General features: G+C 40.0%; 2 protein-coding genes across 3 annotated transcripts; one reads left to right on the forward strand and one right to left on the reverse strand.

Moving 5' to 3' along the window:
- Positions 1-287: 287 nt before the first annotated feature.
- On the forward strand, positions 288-13069 carry slc35d2 (solute carrier family 35 member D2). 2 transcript variants are annotated; one of them, XM_074637159.1, is made up of 13 exons: positions 625-667; positions 1845-1878; positions 3381-3426; positions 4398-4484; positions 4586-4653; positions 4741-4812; positions 7263-7331; positions 7433-7535; positions 8546-8638; positions 8748-8815; positions 8935-9013; positions 9385-9467; positions 11960-13069. In XM_074637159.1, exons 3-13 carry the CDS (start codon positions 3400-3402, stop codon positions 12087-12089), a joined length of 879 nt encoding a protein of 292 aa, XP_074493260.1. In that variant the 5' UTR covers positions 625-667; positions 1845-1878; positions 3381-3399; the 3' UTR covers positions 12090-13069. The 2 variants fall into 2 exon arrangements, with proteins under 2 accessions (XP_074493259.1, XP_074493260.1); XM_074637158.1 differs by lacking the exon at positions 3381-3426 and having other exon boundaries at positions 288-667.
- Positions 12264-17958, reverse strand: znf367 (zinc finger protein 367). The gene is made up of 5 exons (XM_074637160.1): positions 17371-17958; positions 16026-16176; positions 15534-15653; positions 14631-14769; positions 12264-14526 (listed from the first exon to the last, which is right to left on the reverse strand). The coding sequence occupies exons 1-5, from the start codon at positions 17653-17655 to the stop codon at positions 14268-14270; spliced, it is 954 nt and encodes a 317-aa protein (XP_074493261.1). The 5' UTR covers positions 17656-17958; the 3' UTR covers positions 12264-14267.
- Positions 17959-19643: the final 1685 nt, after the last annotated feature.

Consider the following 19643-nt stretch of genomic DNA (forward strand, 5'->3'; position numbering starts at 1 on the left):
TCATATATTCCTGTTTATTTCAATTCCAACCTTGGTAATGAAGTGATGTTTTTCACCGGTTGTCCACGTTAGGTCAGATCATCCTTTATTATCTGTTGATGTAAAGTGTTCCAGCAGCAGGAGGACCTGTGGTATCTCTCTTTAACACACCGCAGGTGAAGGAGTCTGTCACTGAAAGACCTATTTAATAACGCACGGGGGGAGTGCGTCTTTTGTAGTCCATCTTCAGAACATTGTAGTTCCACCACGGCAGACCACGTCACTAACATCCGCCGCCGTCGCATCATAATAACGGAGTCTAGTGAAAGTGCAGTCGGATTCTCCTAACACCGCTTTTGTCTTTTCCTGAGTCCTTCTGAATTCTCCTTCTCATCTTTCTTTGACCTCATGACGTTTTCCATCGAGGTCAAGGAAAAGTGGTTAGGAAAAGACTTTAGGACGTAATTATTTGACTTTTCGAACGCAAGCCAGCGTTCCTCCGCCTCAGTGAAACCTTTCTGAAAGTGGAACAGGTGTGTTTCTCTTTCAGGTACATGACGATGTCCGCCACCGCCTGTCAAGAACCCGTCCAACACTCCGGACTGCTCCGGTTCTACTCGGCCGTGTTCTACGCCGGCAGTTCGTTTCTCATCACGGTGGTGAATAAAACCGTGCTGACGAGCTACAGGTAATTACCTAGACCCGGTACCGGGTTAAAGTTATGTTGTCATCGAGTCCTTCATCAGGTGGACAAAGAGGGGTCAGGGTCTGGGTCTGGTCTGGTCTGGTCTGGGTATCTTTTGGTCAATCGATTTTATTTTCACAAACGGATATTAAATAACAGAAAATGTGTTTCTAATTTGATTTTCGTTTTAAAAACAAAAATAAAACTGAAATACAAGACGTTTCTGTTTTTCTTTATCAGGGTCAAAAAGGGATGAACTCAACTTAAAAAACGGGTAGATTTCAATTTTCTATTTCTAAAAACAAAAAATAAAATCACTAGAAGACAGAAACGAAAAAAACGCCCGTTTTTTTCATATCCTGCGACCGGAAGTTGCCATTTACAAAGTAAGAGCGCGTATGAGGACGGTGCTGTGACATGTCTTCTTCTCTGAGACACACTCTCTTAATGTTTCAAAAAACTACGTACTGATCCATGTCCATCACCTTCAGTCACACAGCAGCACCGTGCTTCTTTTTCTCTCACCGTCCTCATACGCGCTCTTACTTTGTAAATGGCAACTTCCGTTCATCCCTCTTTGACCCTGATAAAGAAAAAGATTTCAATATTACTTTTTGTATTTTAAAGCGAAAATCAAATAACCTCTAATGTTTTGTTCTTTAATATCCGTTTGTGAAAGGAAAATCGAATTTCCAAAAGATACACTGACCAAGAAGCAGTGTGGTAGAAATACTCTTTTTCAAGTCAAATTTAAATGTTTAACTGAAGTGAAAGTAGCTACAAAAGTATTGGCATCAAAACATAGCCTTCTTAAAGTGGCCTAAATGTAAGCCTACTCATTATGTAGAATACTCTTATTAATGTGTTATAATTATTTATACATGTTTATGTCACTGTAATGCTCAATAATTCATTAATTTAACTACTTCAAATACATTATCTGCTGGGTAGCTTGTGAAAAGTTGTAGCCTATGTTAATCTATAATTTAAATATGAATATGCAACCTAGTAAATGAAGGTATCAGATAACAATTGTACATAATTGTAATTAGTACAGTACTTGAGTAAATGTAGTTACGTTCCACATGTAAATGGAGAAAGCTCACACAAACAGAGGAAGCTTAGAATTACACTGAATTGGTCATTTTGGAATCACACTGTTAAACTGTTTGCGTTGCAGGTTTCCCTCCTACATGTGTCTGGGAATCGGCCAGGTAAGTTGTAGAGCTGTGTATTGGCAAGAATCTGGCGATACCATGCGTATCACGATACAGGGGTTACGATTCAATCTATTTTTTAAAAATCTAAATTTAGGAAAACTGTCTAGTAGTAATAATAAAATAAAAAAATAAAATAGTATAAAGAACACACCACCATATGCATAAAATCAGAGTCGAAAAAGTTTACTTTTTTTATACGATCAGAATAGTGGGATCTGCATTTGTCACAGTCCCTGTAACATCCAACTAGGGCTACAACTGATGATTATTTTCATAAAGAAAAGACAATGTGCTCAAATGTATTGTTTTGTCCAAAACTCAAAGATATTCAGTTTACTGTCATAGAGGAGGAAAGAAACCAGAAAATATTCACATTTAAAGGGACTCTTTGTAACTTCTTACAGGTATAAATCATTCCGGGTCGGTGTCCCATGCACGTTCGCATGTGGCTACGCTGTTCAGACTCAGACTCCAACACAAATTACACAGAAGCACCAAAACCTCTTGGTTGTATCTAGTGAAGCCCGTCTGTTAAACACTGTTGGCCACGGTCGGAGGACGCAGGGGGAGACGGTGGCTTTGGTCTCCAGGGCCGGAGTCTCTGCTGTACTCTGCTCCTCTGACTGCTTGCCTTCACTCACACACCGCGCGCATTCTCACTCGCTCTCTTGCTCCACTCTCATGTGCATGCGCGCACACTTCACACTGCAGAAGAGTTAGTTTAGCTCTGAGAATATCTAGTGAATGTTCAGTGGACGTTTGTGCAGAAATAACTGCTGCAGCTCCTCCAGACCAACAGAGGTTTCCTGTGTCTTGTGAAGTGACGGGGCTCCGCAGAGAGAAACGTTATCGTCTCCGACCAAGAGTCCGCCGTCTCCCCTGTTCCCTCCGGCCGCGGTCGGGAGGCTGAGGCAGGAAAAGCCAACACTTGGATCAGCATTGATTCATGGAGAGACCTTCGTCTGGTCAGCTAACATTACTGCCAAGCAGCTGAAATATAGAGTGATATTGTGCTTTTAGCTGACGTGTGTCGCCTCACTGTTTTGAGCGATGCCCGTTCATTTCTATGTAGAGCGAGCACAAGCGCGAGTAACAGTACGCTGACTTTGTTTGACTTAACGGCCACAGGTGTCGCCGTTAACCAGACATTTCTGATTCTTATATAGAGTCCCTTTAAGAAGCTTGAATCTGAGAATGTTGACTCTTAAAAAATTATCAAAATAGTTGGTGATTAATATAGTAGTTGACAACTAATTGATTATTCGTTGCAGCTCTACATCCAACATCATAGCACTACTTTGAGAGAAATAAAGTATTGACTGAGTTCATCTTTGCATGTAAACTATTAATATATATATATATTAGTCATTAAAGTGGCAGTAGGCAGTATATTTTTGGCATCATTGGGCAAAAATTCCATAATAACATTTCAGCATATTGTAATTCAAGTGTTCTGAGAGCTAGACTTCTGCTCCTCCTCATGTCTCTGTTTTCAGACTTTAGAACATCTAACCCATGACAGGAGACTTTGACCAATCACAGGTAATTTCAGAGAGAGAGAGAGCGTTCCTATTGGCTGTGCTCCGGTCATGTGACCGGTAATTGGTGTTCCTTCAAGCCATCTCAACCTGATCTCAACATGGCTGCCGTGTCAAAAACGTTCTCATTTTACAGCTAAACAGTACACTACAAGATGATTCTGAAATGAAATAGGCATTACAGTAACAGAATATTGATTCATATTTGATCAGCGCTGCCTAGTTTGACCGTTTGGTCGGAGTTCGCGAGTGATTGACATCCGGCTCTCATAGATGGCAGCTGGACAGCAGACTCCAGATCAGATCTTACTGCTTGTTTTCCTCCAGTCTGTGAAATCTTGCAGATGCCGTTAGGAGCACCGGAGGACACAGAGGCACATGATTTTTTTCAGATTACCTGTCTCATGCTCTACTGTTACGATATAGTGACCGTTTTATAAAAATATATTTTTTTAATCATATTTGCTCCATTTCTACCCACTGCAGCTTTAACTAAGGACTTGAGACGTGGACCAAATGACCTGAGTCACATGTATCATTTCCTGCAACTAACAAGCACATGCTCTAGGTTACAGTTTCTGATAGGCTACTTGACAGTGATCACAAAACATACGGTTCTTAACCTGTCATGATTGTCTCCTCTTTTCTATTTCTTCCCCTATTTCTCGTAATGCCAGCTCTTATAGTGACAGTTTTATAAAAATAACTTTTTTTAATCATATTTGCTCCAATCTCGCCTACTTCAGCTTTAATTCATATAAAATATATATATTAAGAAATGATACAGTATCACAAAACATTATATCACAATATTCAATATTTCCAATATGTTCTTACACCCCTAGTAAGTTGTCCCAGTGTGGATGTTTCTCTCTCTCTGTGTGTGTGTGTGTGTGTGTGTGTTTGTGTGTTTGTGTGTGTGTGTGTGTGTGTGTCATATGTACACAAATTTCATGGTCACTTTTGTCCTTTCAGATGATCACCACTCTGGTTTTGCTTTCTGCTGCCAAAATGAGAAAAACAGTCCAGTTTCCAGATTTTGACAGAGGTATTCTCTTTAAAGTAAGCATTTCTCATTTTTCATAAACATATTCTTCATCGTTCATCTTTATTTAATTCAATTCTGTTTTCAAAAATATCATACGCCTTTATTTTGCCGCCAGATTTTCCCACTTCCTTTACTGTATCTGGGGAACCATATAACCGGACTGGCAAGCACCAAAAAACTCAGGTTTTACCAGTTTGTCTTTTATTTTAGTCCTGAAGTTTCACAGTGCTCATTCATGTGGTCTTCTCAAGAACATGTTGTCTTTTACAGTTTACCCATGTTTACAGTACTACGGAAATTCACCATATTGATGACAATGATCTTGGAAATATATCTGCTAAGGTAACACATATCTCTGATTTAAATATTGCTTTTGCAGCTTTGAATTATGACTCAACTGGTCTGAAAGTACTGTACGTTGTGTATATTAGAGTTAGATTTTATTTGTTTACACATATAAAAAGTTGATATTACATAAACAACAACAAATGTGATGAGAGATGCAAAAACAAAACTCAGAGGGGCTTTATCAGGGCGCTGTCCAGTGCATGCCTTAATGAATTATAAACAGAGAGTAAAATATTACAAAGAATGGTAAAGAGAGAGACAGAAGAAGGAAAAAAAATAAGATTACACACTAGCATACATCCATGAAGTAGACAAAGTGCTGAAATAGAATTAAGATTCACATTATTATATATTCAATAAAATCTCATTATTAGTAATCAATTTACAGAGATAAGATAAGATAAGATAAAATAGAACTTTATTAATCCCGAAGGAAATTCTTGTGCCAGAGATTGCTCAAAATTCAATAAAATAAAAAGTACTATTTCTAGCACCAGCGCCTAATAGAATAACAATTAAGTAAGATACATTCAGTAAAATTAGTAAATAAGATAAGTAAAATAAAAAAGGTAAAGTAAGCTAAAAACAGAAAAGGAAGTAATACAGACGTGGACAAAATTGTTGGTACCCTTCCGTTAAAGAAAGAAAAACCCACAATGGTCACTGAAATAACTTGAAACTGACAAAAGTAATAATAAATCAAAATTTACTGAAAATGAACTAATGAAAATCCAACATTGCTTTTGAATTGTGGTTCAACAGAATCATTTTAAAAAACAAACTAATGAAACTGGCCTGGACAAAAATGATGGTACCCTTAACTTAATATTTTGTTGCACAACCTTTTGAGGCACTCACTGCAAACAAGCGATTTCTGTAACTCTCAATGAGACTTCTGCACCTGTCGACAGGTATTTCGGCCCACTCCTCGTGAGCAAACTGCTCCAGCTGTCTCAGGTTTGAAGGGTGCCTTCTCAAGACTGCATGTTTCAGCTCCTTCCACAGATGTTCAATAGGATTTAGATCAGGGCTCATAGAAGGCCACTTCAGAATAGTCCAATGTTTTGTTCTTGGCCATTCTTGGGTGTTTTTAGCTGTGTTTTGGGTCATTATCCTGTTTGAGGACCCATGACCTGCAACTGAGACCAAGCTTTCTGACACTGGGCAGCACATTTCGCTCCAGAATGCCTTGATAGTCTTGAGATTTCATTGTACCATGCACAGATTCAAGACACCCTGTGCCAGATGCAGCAAAGCAGCCCCATAACATAACCGAGCCTCCTCCATGTTTCACATTAGGTACAGTGTTCTTTTCTTTGTATGCTTCATTTTTGCCTCTGTGAACATAGAGCTGATGTGACTTGCCAAAAAGCTCCAGTTTTGTCTCATCTGTCCAAAGGACATTCTCCCAGAAGCTTTGTGGCTTGTCAATATGCATTTTGGCAAATTCCAGTCTCGCTTTTTTATGATTTGCATCCTCCTCAGTCGTCTTCCATTAAGTCCACTTTGGCTCAAACAGCGACGGATGGTGCGATCTGACACTGATGTACCTTGACATTGGAGTTCACCTCTAATCTCTTTGGAAGTTGTTCTGGGCTCTTTGGTTACTATTTGTATTATCCGTCTCTTCAATTTGTCATCAATTTTCCTCTTGCGGCCACGTCCAGGGAGGTTGGATACAGTCCCGTGGACCTTAAACTTCTGAATAATATGTGCAACTGTAGTCACAGGAACATCAGGCTGCTTGGAGATGGTCTTATAGCCTTTACCTTTAACATGAAGGTCTATCATTTTCTTTCTAATCTCCTGAGACAACTCTCTCCTTAGCTTTCTGTGGTCCATGTTCAGTGTGGTACACACCATGATACCAAACAGCACAGTGACTACTTTTCAACCTTTAAATAGGCAGACTGACTGATTACAAGTTTGAAGACACCTGTGATGCTAATTACAGGACACACCTTAGTTTAACATGTCCCTATGGTCAAACTATTTTCGATCTTTTCTAGGGGTTCCATCATTTTTGTCCAGGCCAGTTTCATTAGTTTGTTTTTTAAAATGATTCTGTTGAACCACAATTCAAAAGCAATGTCTGATTTTCATTATTTCATTTTCAGTAAATTTTGATTTATTATTACTTTTGTCAGTTTCAAGTTATTTCAGTGACCATTGTGGGTTTTTGTTTCTTTAACGGAATTATTGCACATGATGGACATTAATATTGCACACAATGAACAGTGATATTGCATATGGGAATGGAAAATGTAGTATTGCACATGATAATAATAATAATAATAATCTATAATGAAAACATTTGGGAGATGAAAACAAACCTTTCATGAGGCAGTCTTACATGGAGAGATTAATAATCAGTTTATCAGCAGAGTTAAACAAGAAAGGAGCTTTTGGTTTTGATCTGATTGTTTCAGTGTTCCTTTTTTCAGAAAAACATTCTCCAGACGTCTTGTGTACAGTGTTGTGGCCATAGTCCTCGGTGCCATGGTCGCTGCTAGGTATGGCATTTGAAGGTAAATGAAGTGAATTACAATTGTGTTTATGGATCTCTTAAGAACTGAACCCCTGTGCTTTCCCTCCATGTTTTCCCCTCCTCTAGTTCTGACCTGGCCTTCGACCTGGAAGGCTATACGTTCATCCTGCTCAATGATGCCTTCACTGCTGCCAGCAATGTGTACACCAAGAAGAAACTTGGCACTGAGGTAACATTCCCTGCACATTCTGTACAAATGTAGACTATTTGTAGTGCATTTTACTGGGAGTTTCACAACAGCTGACTGTCTGTGTAGGCGTGGTTAACTGCAGACAAATTTTCAGGTGATAGGAGATTATGTTACTGCACAGTTGTCCTGCCAAAGAAGGAATGGTGTTCAAACTATTTGGATTGCTTCCATACATCTAAGATCTTTGCTGGGAAACAATGGGTTTGGACCGATTATATTTCGTCAACAGATAAACATTGATATTCTATATATGGTATAGAATCAAAAATGACAAAAGATTAGATTTTCAACTTCAGCATTGTAGGGTGTGAACAAAGGTAATGGCTTTGGTTTTGTTAATCCACCCATTAAGCAAACAGGATACAGAGCCCTGTTCAGAGAAAAGGTTTAGTGAGAACTTAAAGGTCCCATATTGTAAAAATTTTGATTTTCGTGTCTTTTATATTATAAAGCAGGTTTAAGTGATATATAAATACTGTGAAAGTATCAAAACGCTCAATATACGGAGAAATACAAACAGCCCGTATTCAGAAATTGTGCGTTTGAAACAAGCCGTTAGGATTTCTGTCCATTTGTGATGTCACAAATTTACAATATTTAGCCAATTACACGGTTTTAAACATAAACATTCTAAATGTGTCACCGTTTATTTTCTAGAGTATGTAAATAACATCAACTGACAGGAAGTAAACATGGACCCAAACTGTTGCCTAGCAACGCAATTCCGTTGCAATTCCATTGAAATGCACTAAAACGGAGTGTTTCAGACAAAGGGTCAATACAGGTATATTCAGGCAGACAGTATGAGGAAAATATATATTTTTTAAACATTACAGCATCTAAACATGTTCTAGTAGAAACCCAAAATAAAGGTATGAACCTGAAAATGAGCACGATATGGGATCTTTGACATGCAGTAAAAGTAACTGTTTTTAGGTTTGCTGTTTGTTACACAAGCAAGTATCTAATACTTTCCTCTTTTTTGTCAGGGCCTTGGGAAGTATGGTGTCTTATTTTACAATGCACTAATCATTGTCATCCCCACTCTCTTGGCAAGTGCATTTACTGGAGATTTACACAAGGTACATACAGGAACTGATTCGCTGTGATCCAGTGTGTTCTTTCTGGGTGTTTGTGCCCAAAACTGTATGCTTTTTCCTGCCTTACCAACTTGTATGTTTTGATCCACAGGCAGTCACATTTGAGGACTGGGTTGAAGCCACTTTTATTTTCTGTTTCCTTATGTCCTGCTTTATGGGGTATGTCACTAGAATTCAGTTCTACTGAACTGCTTAATTACTGTGACTCCTTTGTAACAAAAGATCATCCTTCCATAGCGCTTCCATTACCTCCTCTGATGCTCAGTTGTGTTTTTCAGATTTGTGCTGATGTATTCCATCGTCCTGTGCAGCTATTACAACTCAGCACTTACTACAACAGTAGTGGGGGCAATAAAGGTAAGAACACGCTGATAAGAACGCACTGATAAGAACACTATTTTTAGACCAGAAAGCACAGGAAATACATTCCTCTGCTAAGGTTGCCCAACCCACCCAATTCATTATGTTCATTTTGAACCTGTATGTGGATCTGGATTCCACATCAGACTACACATAGTAAACAATCATAAAACAGTTGTTCATGTTCAAAATGGCCAATCTTGCAATGCTGAGAATTCTGTCTCTAAATCTGCACCAAAAACGAGTTGGTTGTTGTTCAGCCGATCGTGAGATGTTCTGCTGAGTAACAGAAAGAAAACCATACAGATCTGAAAACAACTGCAGACAAGATCATCACTAACTTGCATAAATATTGACCTTTTCTTCAGAATGTGGCAGTAGCCTATATTGGCATCTTTGTGGGTGGAGACTACCTGTTCTCCTGGACCAACTTTCTAGGCCTCAGCATTTGGTAAGAGTTTATATTTTCCATTCCAGTTTGTTTTTTATTCGGTTGTTTTTAGAATTGCTCCTCCCGATTAGAATAAGTTACCTTAAATATTTCTTCTCTGTCATCATTTTGTTTATTTTAAAGTATTTCGTTTTTTTCATCTTAAAACAGACAGCCAGTGTTTTCAGTAAGGTCATGTTTCCCCTCTCAATACAGGGATTGATTATTGTTCCTTTGTGTCTAGTGACGCTTTACTATTTTTCTTTTCTATCTTAATATTTTTATTTTTATTTTTATACCCCCACTTCTATATAGCGCTCTGCGTGTTCGTCCTTCCGTCCGTCCATCCGTTCGCGTGTCACACTTTAGTTTCCAGAGCAGAATTCGAAAAAACTATTTAACTGAGGAACTTCAAATTTGGTGTGATGGTTGACAGTGTGGTCTAGTTGTGTTTGGTATGATGGTTAACAGTGTGGTCTAGTTGTGTTTGGTCTGTTGGTTAACAGTGTGGTCTAGTTGTGTTTGGTGTGATGGTTGACAGTGTGGTCTAGTTGTGTTTGGTGTGATGGTTAACAGTGTGGTCTAGTTGTGTTTGGTGTGATGGTTGACAGTGTGGTCTAGTTGTGTTTGGTATGATGGTTAACAGTGTGATCTAGTTGTGTTTGGTATGATGGTTAACAGTGTGGTCTAGTTGTGTTTGGTGTGATGGTTGACAGTGTGGTCTAGTTGTGTTTGGTATGATGGTTGACAGTGTGGTCTAGTTGTGTTTGGTCTGTTGGTTAACAGTTTGGTCTAGTTGTGTTTGGTGTGATGGTTGACAGTGTGGTCTAGTTGTGTTTGGTATGATGGTTGACAGTGTGGTCTAGTTGTGTTTGGTATGATGGTTGACAGTGTGGTCTAGTTGTGTTTGGTCTGTTGGTTAACAGTGTGGTCTAGTTGTGTTTGGTGTGATGGTTAACAGTGTGGTCTAGTTGTGTTTGGTATGATGGTTGACAGTGTGGTCTAGTTGTGTTTGGTATGATGGTTGACAGTGTGGTCTAGTTGTGTTTGGTGTGATGGTTGACAGTGTGGTCTAGTTGTGTTTGGTGTGATGGTTGACAGTGTGGTCTAGTTGTGTTTGGTCTGTTGGTTAACAGTTTGGTCTAGTTGTGTTTGGTGTGATGGTTGACAGTGTGGTCTAGTTGTGTTTGGTGTGATGGTTGACAGTGTGGTCTAGTTGTGTTTGGTATGATGGTTGACAGTGTGGTCTAGTTGTGTTTGGTCTGTTGGTTAACAGTTTGGTCTAGTTGTGTTTGGTGTGATGGTTGACAGTGTGGTCTAGTTGTGTTTGGTCTGATGATTGACAGTGTGGTCTATTTGTGTCTTTCGGGGGTTAGAAGTCCAGGGTGCCCAAAATTGTTGAAAATGTTCTAAAAGGGCAAAACCTTTGCCCCTACTTTAGCAGGGGTCAAGCAGTGAGGGGTGGGGGGAGGTGTTATGTGAGCCATGCTCACTTTTGCCTTTTTAGGGCCTGAGCAACGACAACGTCAGTCTGAGGACCTATTGAAATTCTAAATTGGTGAAAATTGGCAGTAGGCAGTATATTTTTGGCATCATTGGGCAAAAATTCCATAATAACCTTTCAGCATATTGTAATCCAAGTGTTCTGAGAGAAAACTATACTTCTGCTCCTCCTCATGGCTCTGTTTTCAGGCGTTTGAACATCTAGCCCGTGACGGGAGACTTTGGCCAATCACAGGTCTTTTCAGAGAGAGAGAGCGTTCCTATTGGCTGTGCTCCGGCTGGAGGGCGGTGCTTAGAATATCCTCAACTTGATCTCAACATGGCTGCCGGGTCACAAACTTTCTCATTTTACAGCTAAAACGTACACTTTAAGATGATTCTGAGAGCATCTGAGGTGAGAAATAGACATTACAGTAACAGAATATTGATTCATATTTTGATCAGCGCTGCCTAGTTTGAACGTTTTTTCGGACTTTGCGGGTGATTGACAGCCGGCTCTCATAGATGGCAGCTGGACGGCAGACCTCAGATCAGCTCTCACTGCTTGTTTTCCTCCGGTCTGTGAAATTCTGCAGATGCCGTTAGGAGCACCGGAAGACACAGAGGCACATGATTTTTTCAGATTACCTGTCTCATGCACTACTGTCAGGATATAGTGACCGTTTTATAAAAAATATTTTTCTTTAAGCATATTTGCTCCATTTCTACCCACTGCTGCTTTAATAAATTAACATTTCTTAATATGTTTAAATTTCTTGTTTTATAAGCAGCATTGTGAGATTAAATTCCAATCCAGAGCGAAGCGAGGATGTACAAACTCAGACATTTCCACATAGATAAGATTAGTTATTGTGTTATCAACAAGTGAAAGTCAAAAAGGCCTGTTGTTTTTGTTATAACAGGCATCTATGAACTACAGTAGAGCTTATCTTCATGGTACGCACATTGTTAGTCACTCTGAGTAACCGCTGAGGCCTTACAAATCATTGCTTGTGTCTTTTGCTTTGCAGTATGTCAGGTGGACTAGTGTACTCATATTTCACCTTTAACCACAAATCATCTGGAAATAATGCAGAAGGAGTGCAAGAGCTGAAGGTTCACATCACAGAAGATTCAACAGGGAAGTGCTCTGCAAACTAAATGGACAATATTTGAGCTTTCACCACTGGGGGGTGTTGTTCTGCTCCATAATGGAACATCATATTGCTTCTAAACCTTTATTTTTATGTTCATTTAAAATCAATGCTATCTATTTAATTACTATTTATAACTAAATCATGATAATAAATTGACAAGAAGTTGAAATTCTGGGTCAGGTTCAGTGAATGTTTATTGAAAACCAACAATTCTATAACAGTGTGGACAGCCTGTCAGAGAAGTCTTACCTTTTAAAATGTGTAATAAAATGTCTACCAAGCAAGCACTCTATAAATGTCACAAACATGAGAACTGTTGGAGGATGTTAGCAGAGGGGAAAACTGAAACTAAAATTCAACTTCAAAGCTCTCTGTAAATTGTACACGCTCAATATTCTAACAAACACAATGTGTATATATATTAAATGCCATCTTCTCAAACCACAAAATAGACTAAGGGTTAGAAATGCTTCAAAATATACTATAATTGGGTACAAATAAATCATTTGGTGTTTTGATTATCAACTATTCACTTGCCTTCCAGTTTCACCGTAAATCCTCAAATCAAACAGATTAAAACTTCATAGCTAGTGACAGGTTGTTGGTGCGGGTTTCCCTAAACAACCAGAGACAGGGCAGTTATGAGAGGCTTCATACAGTGTTGAAGGATGTAGTGTTGCTAAAATAAAATTATAAAAACTAAAAACACCCAGCACTACAAAAATCAGTTCATCAAAAACAAGTGCCATTTTGTTGGACACGTACGACAAATCTAATCTTCAGTGCATTGCAAGCTTAATCCAAGACTTAATAGAGGTGTTAAGTGCTAAATAGAAAATCAATGGGGGTTGTCTAAATTTACGTGACATATCATAAATGGATTTCATTTTTACATTTTAGAACTTGGCAGATTTTTGCTGGTGCCAGAATATTCCCCTTCACATGTGAAAAGATTCCAGGGATATCAAAGTTGAACAAAATGTTAGCCATAAAAAAAAAAAGATATATTGTGAAATAAATATCATAATTTAATCTTTTGAAATGAGATGACATAGATGCACCACACACTACTACTTTTCTATGCCCGTTATCATAACTGGTCGGCTACCTTTTAATATAAAAGGTGGCCGACATCATCCATTGTAATATATCTCCCGTCTGGTTGGAAAACAGCTTCAGGTCTGCAGGTTTCTTGTATCTCTGAGGAAAATGGCTGTTAAAATGGAAATATGGTATGTCAGAAAAGGCACTCTGGACCTTTAAATATTGTAGATTACTTAACTAAATCTGTAAAACAGTACAGTCGGCTCGAGGTGAACTTTTCCTGTGCGCCTCTGGTAATGTCATACGGATACTATTATGTGTATGACAAAGTGGTGAAGCTGTCAAAGTTTGGATTTTGTGAATAGCTTGAGCCTAACCAGAACTCTGGATTAGGCTTGCAATGATCACCTCTCATTCGCATACTTGTTTAGTCTCCTTCAGTCTACCTACACACTCTTCTTGGAGCGTGCCGTAGAGGTGAAACTTCAACTATCTGAACGTTTCTCAGTCCATTTCTACCACCACTGCTGTCGTTGTCATGGCGGTGAAATTGTGCTTTACAATGCTGGAGATGAAACCTGGGAGCATGATGAGAGGCCATCTGACAGTTGGAATGCAACTTAACATTTCCTATGTTTGACCACACCCTGTATCACTCTGTCCATCTGAGCTTGATCCACATATACATATCAGTCATTCACACTCTGTTACACTCACAATACACTCAACAAAAACTCGTTACCATCAAAGTGCAAACAAAACAAAATTAAACCATAATAGGTACTCTTTCTCTGCCTTTAGAAGACAGGAGAAAGAAAGACATTCTTCATATAGTCAAATCTACAATTATAGCAGCCTAAAAGGATAAAATGGAAGCTGAATAAGGTGCTTTAGCTTGTGCCTTCCAGGTGCTGAGTGTGAGGGGGAGTAGATGAGGCTGTGCACAACACTGATCTCAGGCCAGTTCAGCTCTTTCTCAAAGTCTGATTTCACAACTTTATAGAATAAACTAAACTCGTCGTTGATCTGCATTTATGAGCACGTTCTAGCTACATCACATACTGCAGGAAGGCGGGGTTGGGAATGGAGGTTTGAGGGACGGGGAATGGGAGTCCAGGACCAGGAAGTATGTGGGTGTTCAGGCAGACAGGTTGTTTGCCAGCTCAATGAGTGCCAGAGCACCGTGGAGACGCTCTCGCTGCTCCTGGAGGCGGCGCTTGGCGGCTCCTCCCTGGCTGCCCTTCTCTTCCTCCGCTGTCTCTTCCTCTTCCTCGTTCTCTTCATCGGACTGGAGATACTCCATGGGATCCTGCTGCTCCTGGTCCTCTGCTCTGGCCTTGCCCTGTGGCTTCCCCTTGGTGGTTGTGGGGGCACGCTGCTCACGGGTTTGCCAGTACCTGCAAGGACAGAGAAGAGTATATTAACATACAAAGTAAGCAGAGAATGCACAATAGAAGTTGTGCTTTATAAAGCAGTTCACCAGTCCTGTGTGTTCACTCACTTTGCCAGCCACTCTGCCACGGCCTTGTTGTCCACAGACTGAGCCTTCCCCTGGCCCTCCTTTGGTTCCTCTCTCTTCAGGCGGGAGAAAGGATGCTTGGGACAGTGACGGTTGGCGTGTGTGAACCGATTGCCACATCCTGCAGAGAGAGCAACAGGTATGAATAAATGCATTTTACAATAGCTAAGATGTGTAATGCATGACGGAAAAAAATAATTATTACTTATTAAGTAAAGTAATAATTGTGAATAAATCTTACTGTTGTTGTTATTAACCAGAAAATTCAGGTAGTGATTAGTGTTGAACAATTTTGAAAAAATATCTAATTGTGACTATTTTGGACTGATATTGCAATTGCAATATGATTTGCGATATCAGAGGAAATGATACATTTTTCCACAATTATTTTCATTTTAATTGAAAAACATATTTAAATGATAATGGTGTGATTTTTTGTAGGGATCCGTACCATACAAAGATGTTTTTTTAAAAGTCTAATATGATGTGTAGGTCAGGACATCTCTGCAACACTACCATATCTAATTTAACACACATTGCGCCTCCTGCGATTTGAAAATTGCTATAGGGCATATTGCAATTTCGATTAAAATTTTGATTAATTGTGCAGCCCTAGGAGTGATGGTCATTTTATTCATATTATATTACAGCAGGCAGTTACACTGTAAGTTTTGCGTTTATCAGGTACTTTCCAAATGCTTCAAATATTGAACTCAGCCAGTTAAAAGCTCCGGTCAGTCACATTAACTGAGCCATATTTCATGCCATTGGAAAGTACCTAAAAGTATCTAAAGTGAAAGGTCATTTGTTGTTTGGCAGATTACTATAATAATTCATTAAGCTCAATGGCATGGTCTTTTCTAAAAATCCACATTTCAACCCCACCTTTCTCCGAGCAGACGAAGGGTTTTTCCCCAGTGTGCAGCCGCTGGTGCGTCTTCAGCTGACCACTCTGGACAAACGCCTTCCCACAATTTGGGTAGTCACACAGGTAGGGCCTCTCTCCTGGGGAGGGGGATGGGGATATTGTTCAAGCAGCAGTATAGTCTGTATAGTATAGTATTTGATTTACAGGTCAGTCATTACTCCACAGTGCTGCTTATATGATACACAAATACAGTGCACTACCTTCAAATGAGAGCCTGAAAGTTCAGAATAGGCACTAAGAGGTCAGTTGTTTTCTGCTTTCACAGACCAAGCACAGCTGTGCCCATTCATGTTCCAGCATGTTAGTGTCACATCTGGTTAGACAGGTGTTTACATGACCTTCCCTGCTTCTAATAGTGTAAGACACGGTATTATGGAACACAGTACGTCCACCTTTTCTCAAGGCACCTGTCTTTTTGACAATAAGCCTTATAATGTTGTTTGTCTCACCTGTGTGTGTCCTCTTGTGAGCCTGAAGAGACTTCTCTCTGGGAAACACTCGGTTGCAGATGTTACAGCGAATACGGCTGGACGAAGTCTCCCCCTCGCTTATGAGCTCCCGGACAGTGTCAGCCCGTGGACGCCCTCTGCGGATGCCATCCTGACAGCAAGAATACACAGAATTGTGACACCATAAGTATTTATTATAGAACCTAAATACCATAAGTATTTATTATAGCACTTAAATACCATAAGGACTTATTATAGCACCTAAATACCATAAGTATTTATTATAGCACTTACATACCATAAGGACTTATTATAGCACTTACATACCATAAGGACTTATTATAGCACTTAAATACCATAAGGACTTATTATAGCACTTAAATACCATACGGACTTATTATAGCACTTAAATACCATAAGGACTTATTATAGCACTTAAATACCATAAGGACTTATTATAGCACTTAAATACCATAAGGACTTATTTTCTTTTTGGAACAGCAGCCATAAGCAGATGCAGAGCATAATTTGGCAGATTGAGTACAAAATATTTATATTCATACTTTTGTGATTGAATACAGCCTACTCATGTTCATAACACTTATTACACATATGCATCTGTAGTTGTTACAATGAAGAAATATTCAGTGCACAGTAGTTATACGAGCGTTTTGTATTTCGTACAATGCAACATCAGATCAATCATCATTTCCTGAGCTGAGCTGAGCTCACGTGTTACATTGTAGCAGGACGCACGTTTGTCCATTACAATTCATTCACATCCGGTTACAGTTTTGGCGCGCGACTAGACGTCATGTATGAGCAGCTGCTCCAGAATCAGGAAGTAACCCTGGGTTTAAAATCCACCATGGCACACCCTAATGCGCGGGCGAATTTTTTAAATGACTCTCAACCCCCCAACCCCTCAACCAGCCCCTCAGACCGGGCCATATCATGGAACCGTTTAACCAGATATGAACACTTATTTACATGGAAACTGTATTCATGTTCTACAACGACTCAACATGTCAACAGCATCATGCACGCACTATTCCCCCCCTCAGCTGCTGTTATTATATATCAGTAGTTCTATGACTATATGTATTCACTATAGCTGCTGTTATTATATATCAGTAGTCCTATGACTATATGTATATTGCCTCTAGCTGCTGTTATTATATATCAGTAGTTCTAATACTATATATGTGTATTGCCTCCAGCTGCAGTATGCCAGTGTAGTCAGCAGCCAGTACCAGTGTGTGGACCAGTGTGTGGACCGTGATGTGTCCTCCTCCCTCTGCAGGCTTCCTCAGTAACATCCCGGGTTAGAATAAGCTGAACTCACCCTCATCTGGTCACCTGAAGGGTCCGTGTCCGTGTCGGCCTCCCTGGCAGTCCGGGTCCCGGTAGGAGACGAAGCCCCGCTCAGTGATCCCGGGCTCAGGGTCACGTTGTGGGCATTCTCCCCCCACTTCCACGGGTAGACCATGAAGTCGCTGAACCCGGGACTGGTGGGCGTCAGGGCCTCCGCTGTCCTCGGTTTGATCGGTGTGGTCTTAATAACGGACACCAGCACTCTCTTAGGAGAGTCGTTGCAGAAGACAACGTGCGGGTGTTTGTTCTCGGCCATCGTGTGGAGGTGAAACTCCGGCAGAAGCAACCAGAAACTGTAACAGTTTACACTCTAATGGTTATTTAACACAATGAATGAGTAGAAGTCATCAAGAGCGCGCCTTTTCAGTCCGGGGTGAATATGTGCTTCATCTCCAGAGAGGAAGAGAAAAAGCTCGGCTCCGCTGTTCGCTACAAAGTCTCTGCAGATAGATGATATATGGATACAGTTCGATGTGAAGATGATGGGAAGTTTCCTTCTGGTCGCGCTCGCAGCTGCTCGTCTGAACTGACTTGTGTGCGCCCACAGGAGCGTTGTCCCGCGTTGCAAAATCGCGCCGAGCAGTTGACTGACCAATCAGCTGCAGGGATCCGATCCCACATGTCAAAAGCAACCAATGGCATCAGCCCTATGGATCCACATAGCGAGCCCGCGGACCAATAGGAAGAACAGAGCGCGCTGTGTGCAAGGATTGGTCGAGACGTTTTTATCCAATGAGATTTAAACACTCGACGCGCGCTCTTGCACGTTAACGTCAAGACTGGCCAATGAAGAAGAGCAGCGCTCACGTTCGGCCGCGACAGAGCCAATGAGAGTGAAGGGCGGTTAATTTTACATCGTTGAGGAGCAGATGGCGCTTTCCCGCGCTGAGGAGTATGTTTACGTTATTACATTTTTTGGTCAATTTAAAGGGAAAGGAAACGGTGGCCCAGAGGCGCCAAAGTTACGTAATCACTTTAGGGCGGAAATACTTGAACAAAGGGTGCACTGTGTGAGACCAAAAGAAATAGAAACTACATGCTATTTGAAAATGTGTGTTATATTTAGGGGGGGCTACTAATTTAACCACAACATTTCTCTCTTCTATGTATCCACATTACAGTCAATATGGTGTTCTCTAAAAGAGTTTGCATACTATGAATGTATAGTCTATCTCCACACAACATACTGGAATTGATGCCAGCAATATGCACTTTTTGGTCCACTGGCTTTGTTTGAGATATTACATCTGAGGTAACAACTTAGAAAACGTGCCCTTATATCCTATATAAATGAAATAAAGTGCACAGTCATAGGCCTATGAGCTATTCTACTTATTCACTGTGGTGCAAACACTGAAATCTGTGACCGCAGAGAGCCAGCAACACGTGAGGTTACCATTTCTGATGGCTGTTGTCAGAAAATGTGACCCCACTGTATACGTTTGTAATAGATGAGAGAAAACACACAAAACCAAACTGTTAAAAAAACATGAATGTGTTTCAACATGTTTACTTTAACTATATATTCACAAAACTCTAAAAGAAAAGTCAAAGATAGGTAGAAGGGGGTCACATTTTCTGACGACAGCTGTCAGAAATGATGACCTCATGTGTCGCTGGCGCTCTGCGGTCACAGATTTGGGTGTAACACTGTTTGGCTTTATGTGCCTGTCCCATTAGCCTACTGTCAGCCTATCTGTCTGTGTCTCTCACTCATTCACTGTTATCTTAAAAAGACAATCCATATCCTACTGCACTGTACAATGTGTCTTTAAAACACAAGCACTTATACATCATATTCAACCTAATAATTGTAATTGAAACTGCGTTTAAGACTTCATCTCTTGGAGCCCATACACTACACTCAAGTATCTCCTAACATCCCCTTACTATTAATGGAGTTTCTATATCTTATAGAAAGTGTAGGCCTACTTCAATTTTTATTAGAAATCATCATGAACATATTATTACTCCCATATGTAAACAGAGGTGGCTATATTTAAATAGAAAACAATGGAACACCTCTTAAATATATACAGCACATCCAAATAAAATCAAGGAGTTTCTATTGAACACAGGTACTACACTGCTAAAGTTCTTCATAACTGTTAACAATAGATGCACTTTTTGCAATTATGAAGGGGAAGCTATTGAACATGTGTTTGTAGATTGTTTTCATGCGACTTCTTTTTGGTTTCATTTACAGAAGAACTTCTCAAAACATTTTGAAAAAGATATCATACT

The sequence above is a fragment of the Sebastes fasciatus genome, chromosome 6 (genome assembly GCF_043250625.1).
Source record: "Sebastes fasciatus isolate fSebFas1 chromosome 6, fSebFas1.pri, whole genome shotgun sequence".
Lineage (NCBI taxonomy): Eukaryota > Metazoa > Chordata > Actinopteri > Perciformes > Sebastidae > Sebastes > Sebastes fasciatus.

Coding starts and splice junctions, on each gene's coding strand:
- slc35d2 (XM_074637158.1), top strand. CDS start 534: ATGACGATGTCCGCCACCGCCTGTCAAGAACCCGTCCAACACTCCGGA. Junction 7,332..7,432: donor GGTGCCATGGTCGCTGCTAG/GTATGGCATTTG, acceptor CCCCTCCTCTAG/TTCTGACCTGGCCTTCGACC. Junction 7,536..8,545: donor AGAAGAAACTTGGCACTGAG/GTAACATTCCCT, acceptor CTTTTTTGTCAG/GGCCTTGGGAAGTATGGTGT.
- znf367 (XM_074637160.1), bottom strand. CDS start 17,655: ATGGCCGAGAACAAACACCCGCACGTTGTCTTCTGCAACGACTCTCCT. Junction 15,654..16,025: donor TCACAAGAGGACACACACAG/GTGAGACAAACA, acceptor CCCCCTCCCCAG/GAGAGAGGCCCTACCTGTGT. Junction 14,770..15,533: donor CTTCGTCTGCTCGGAGAAAG/GTGGGGTTGAAA, acceptor CTCTCTCTGCAG/GATGTGGCAATCGGTTCACA.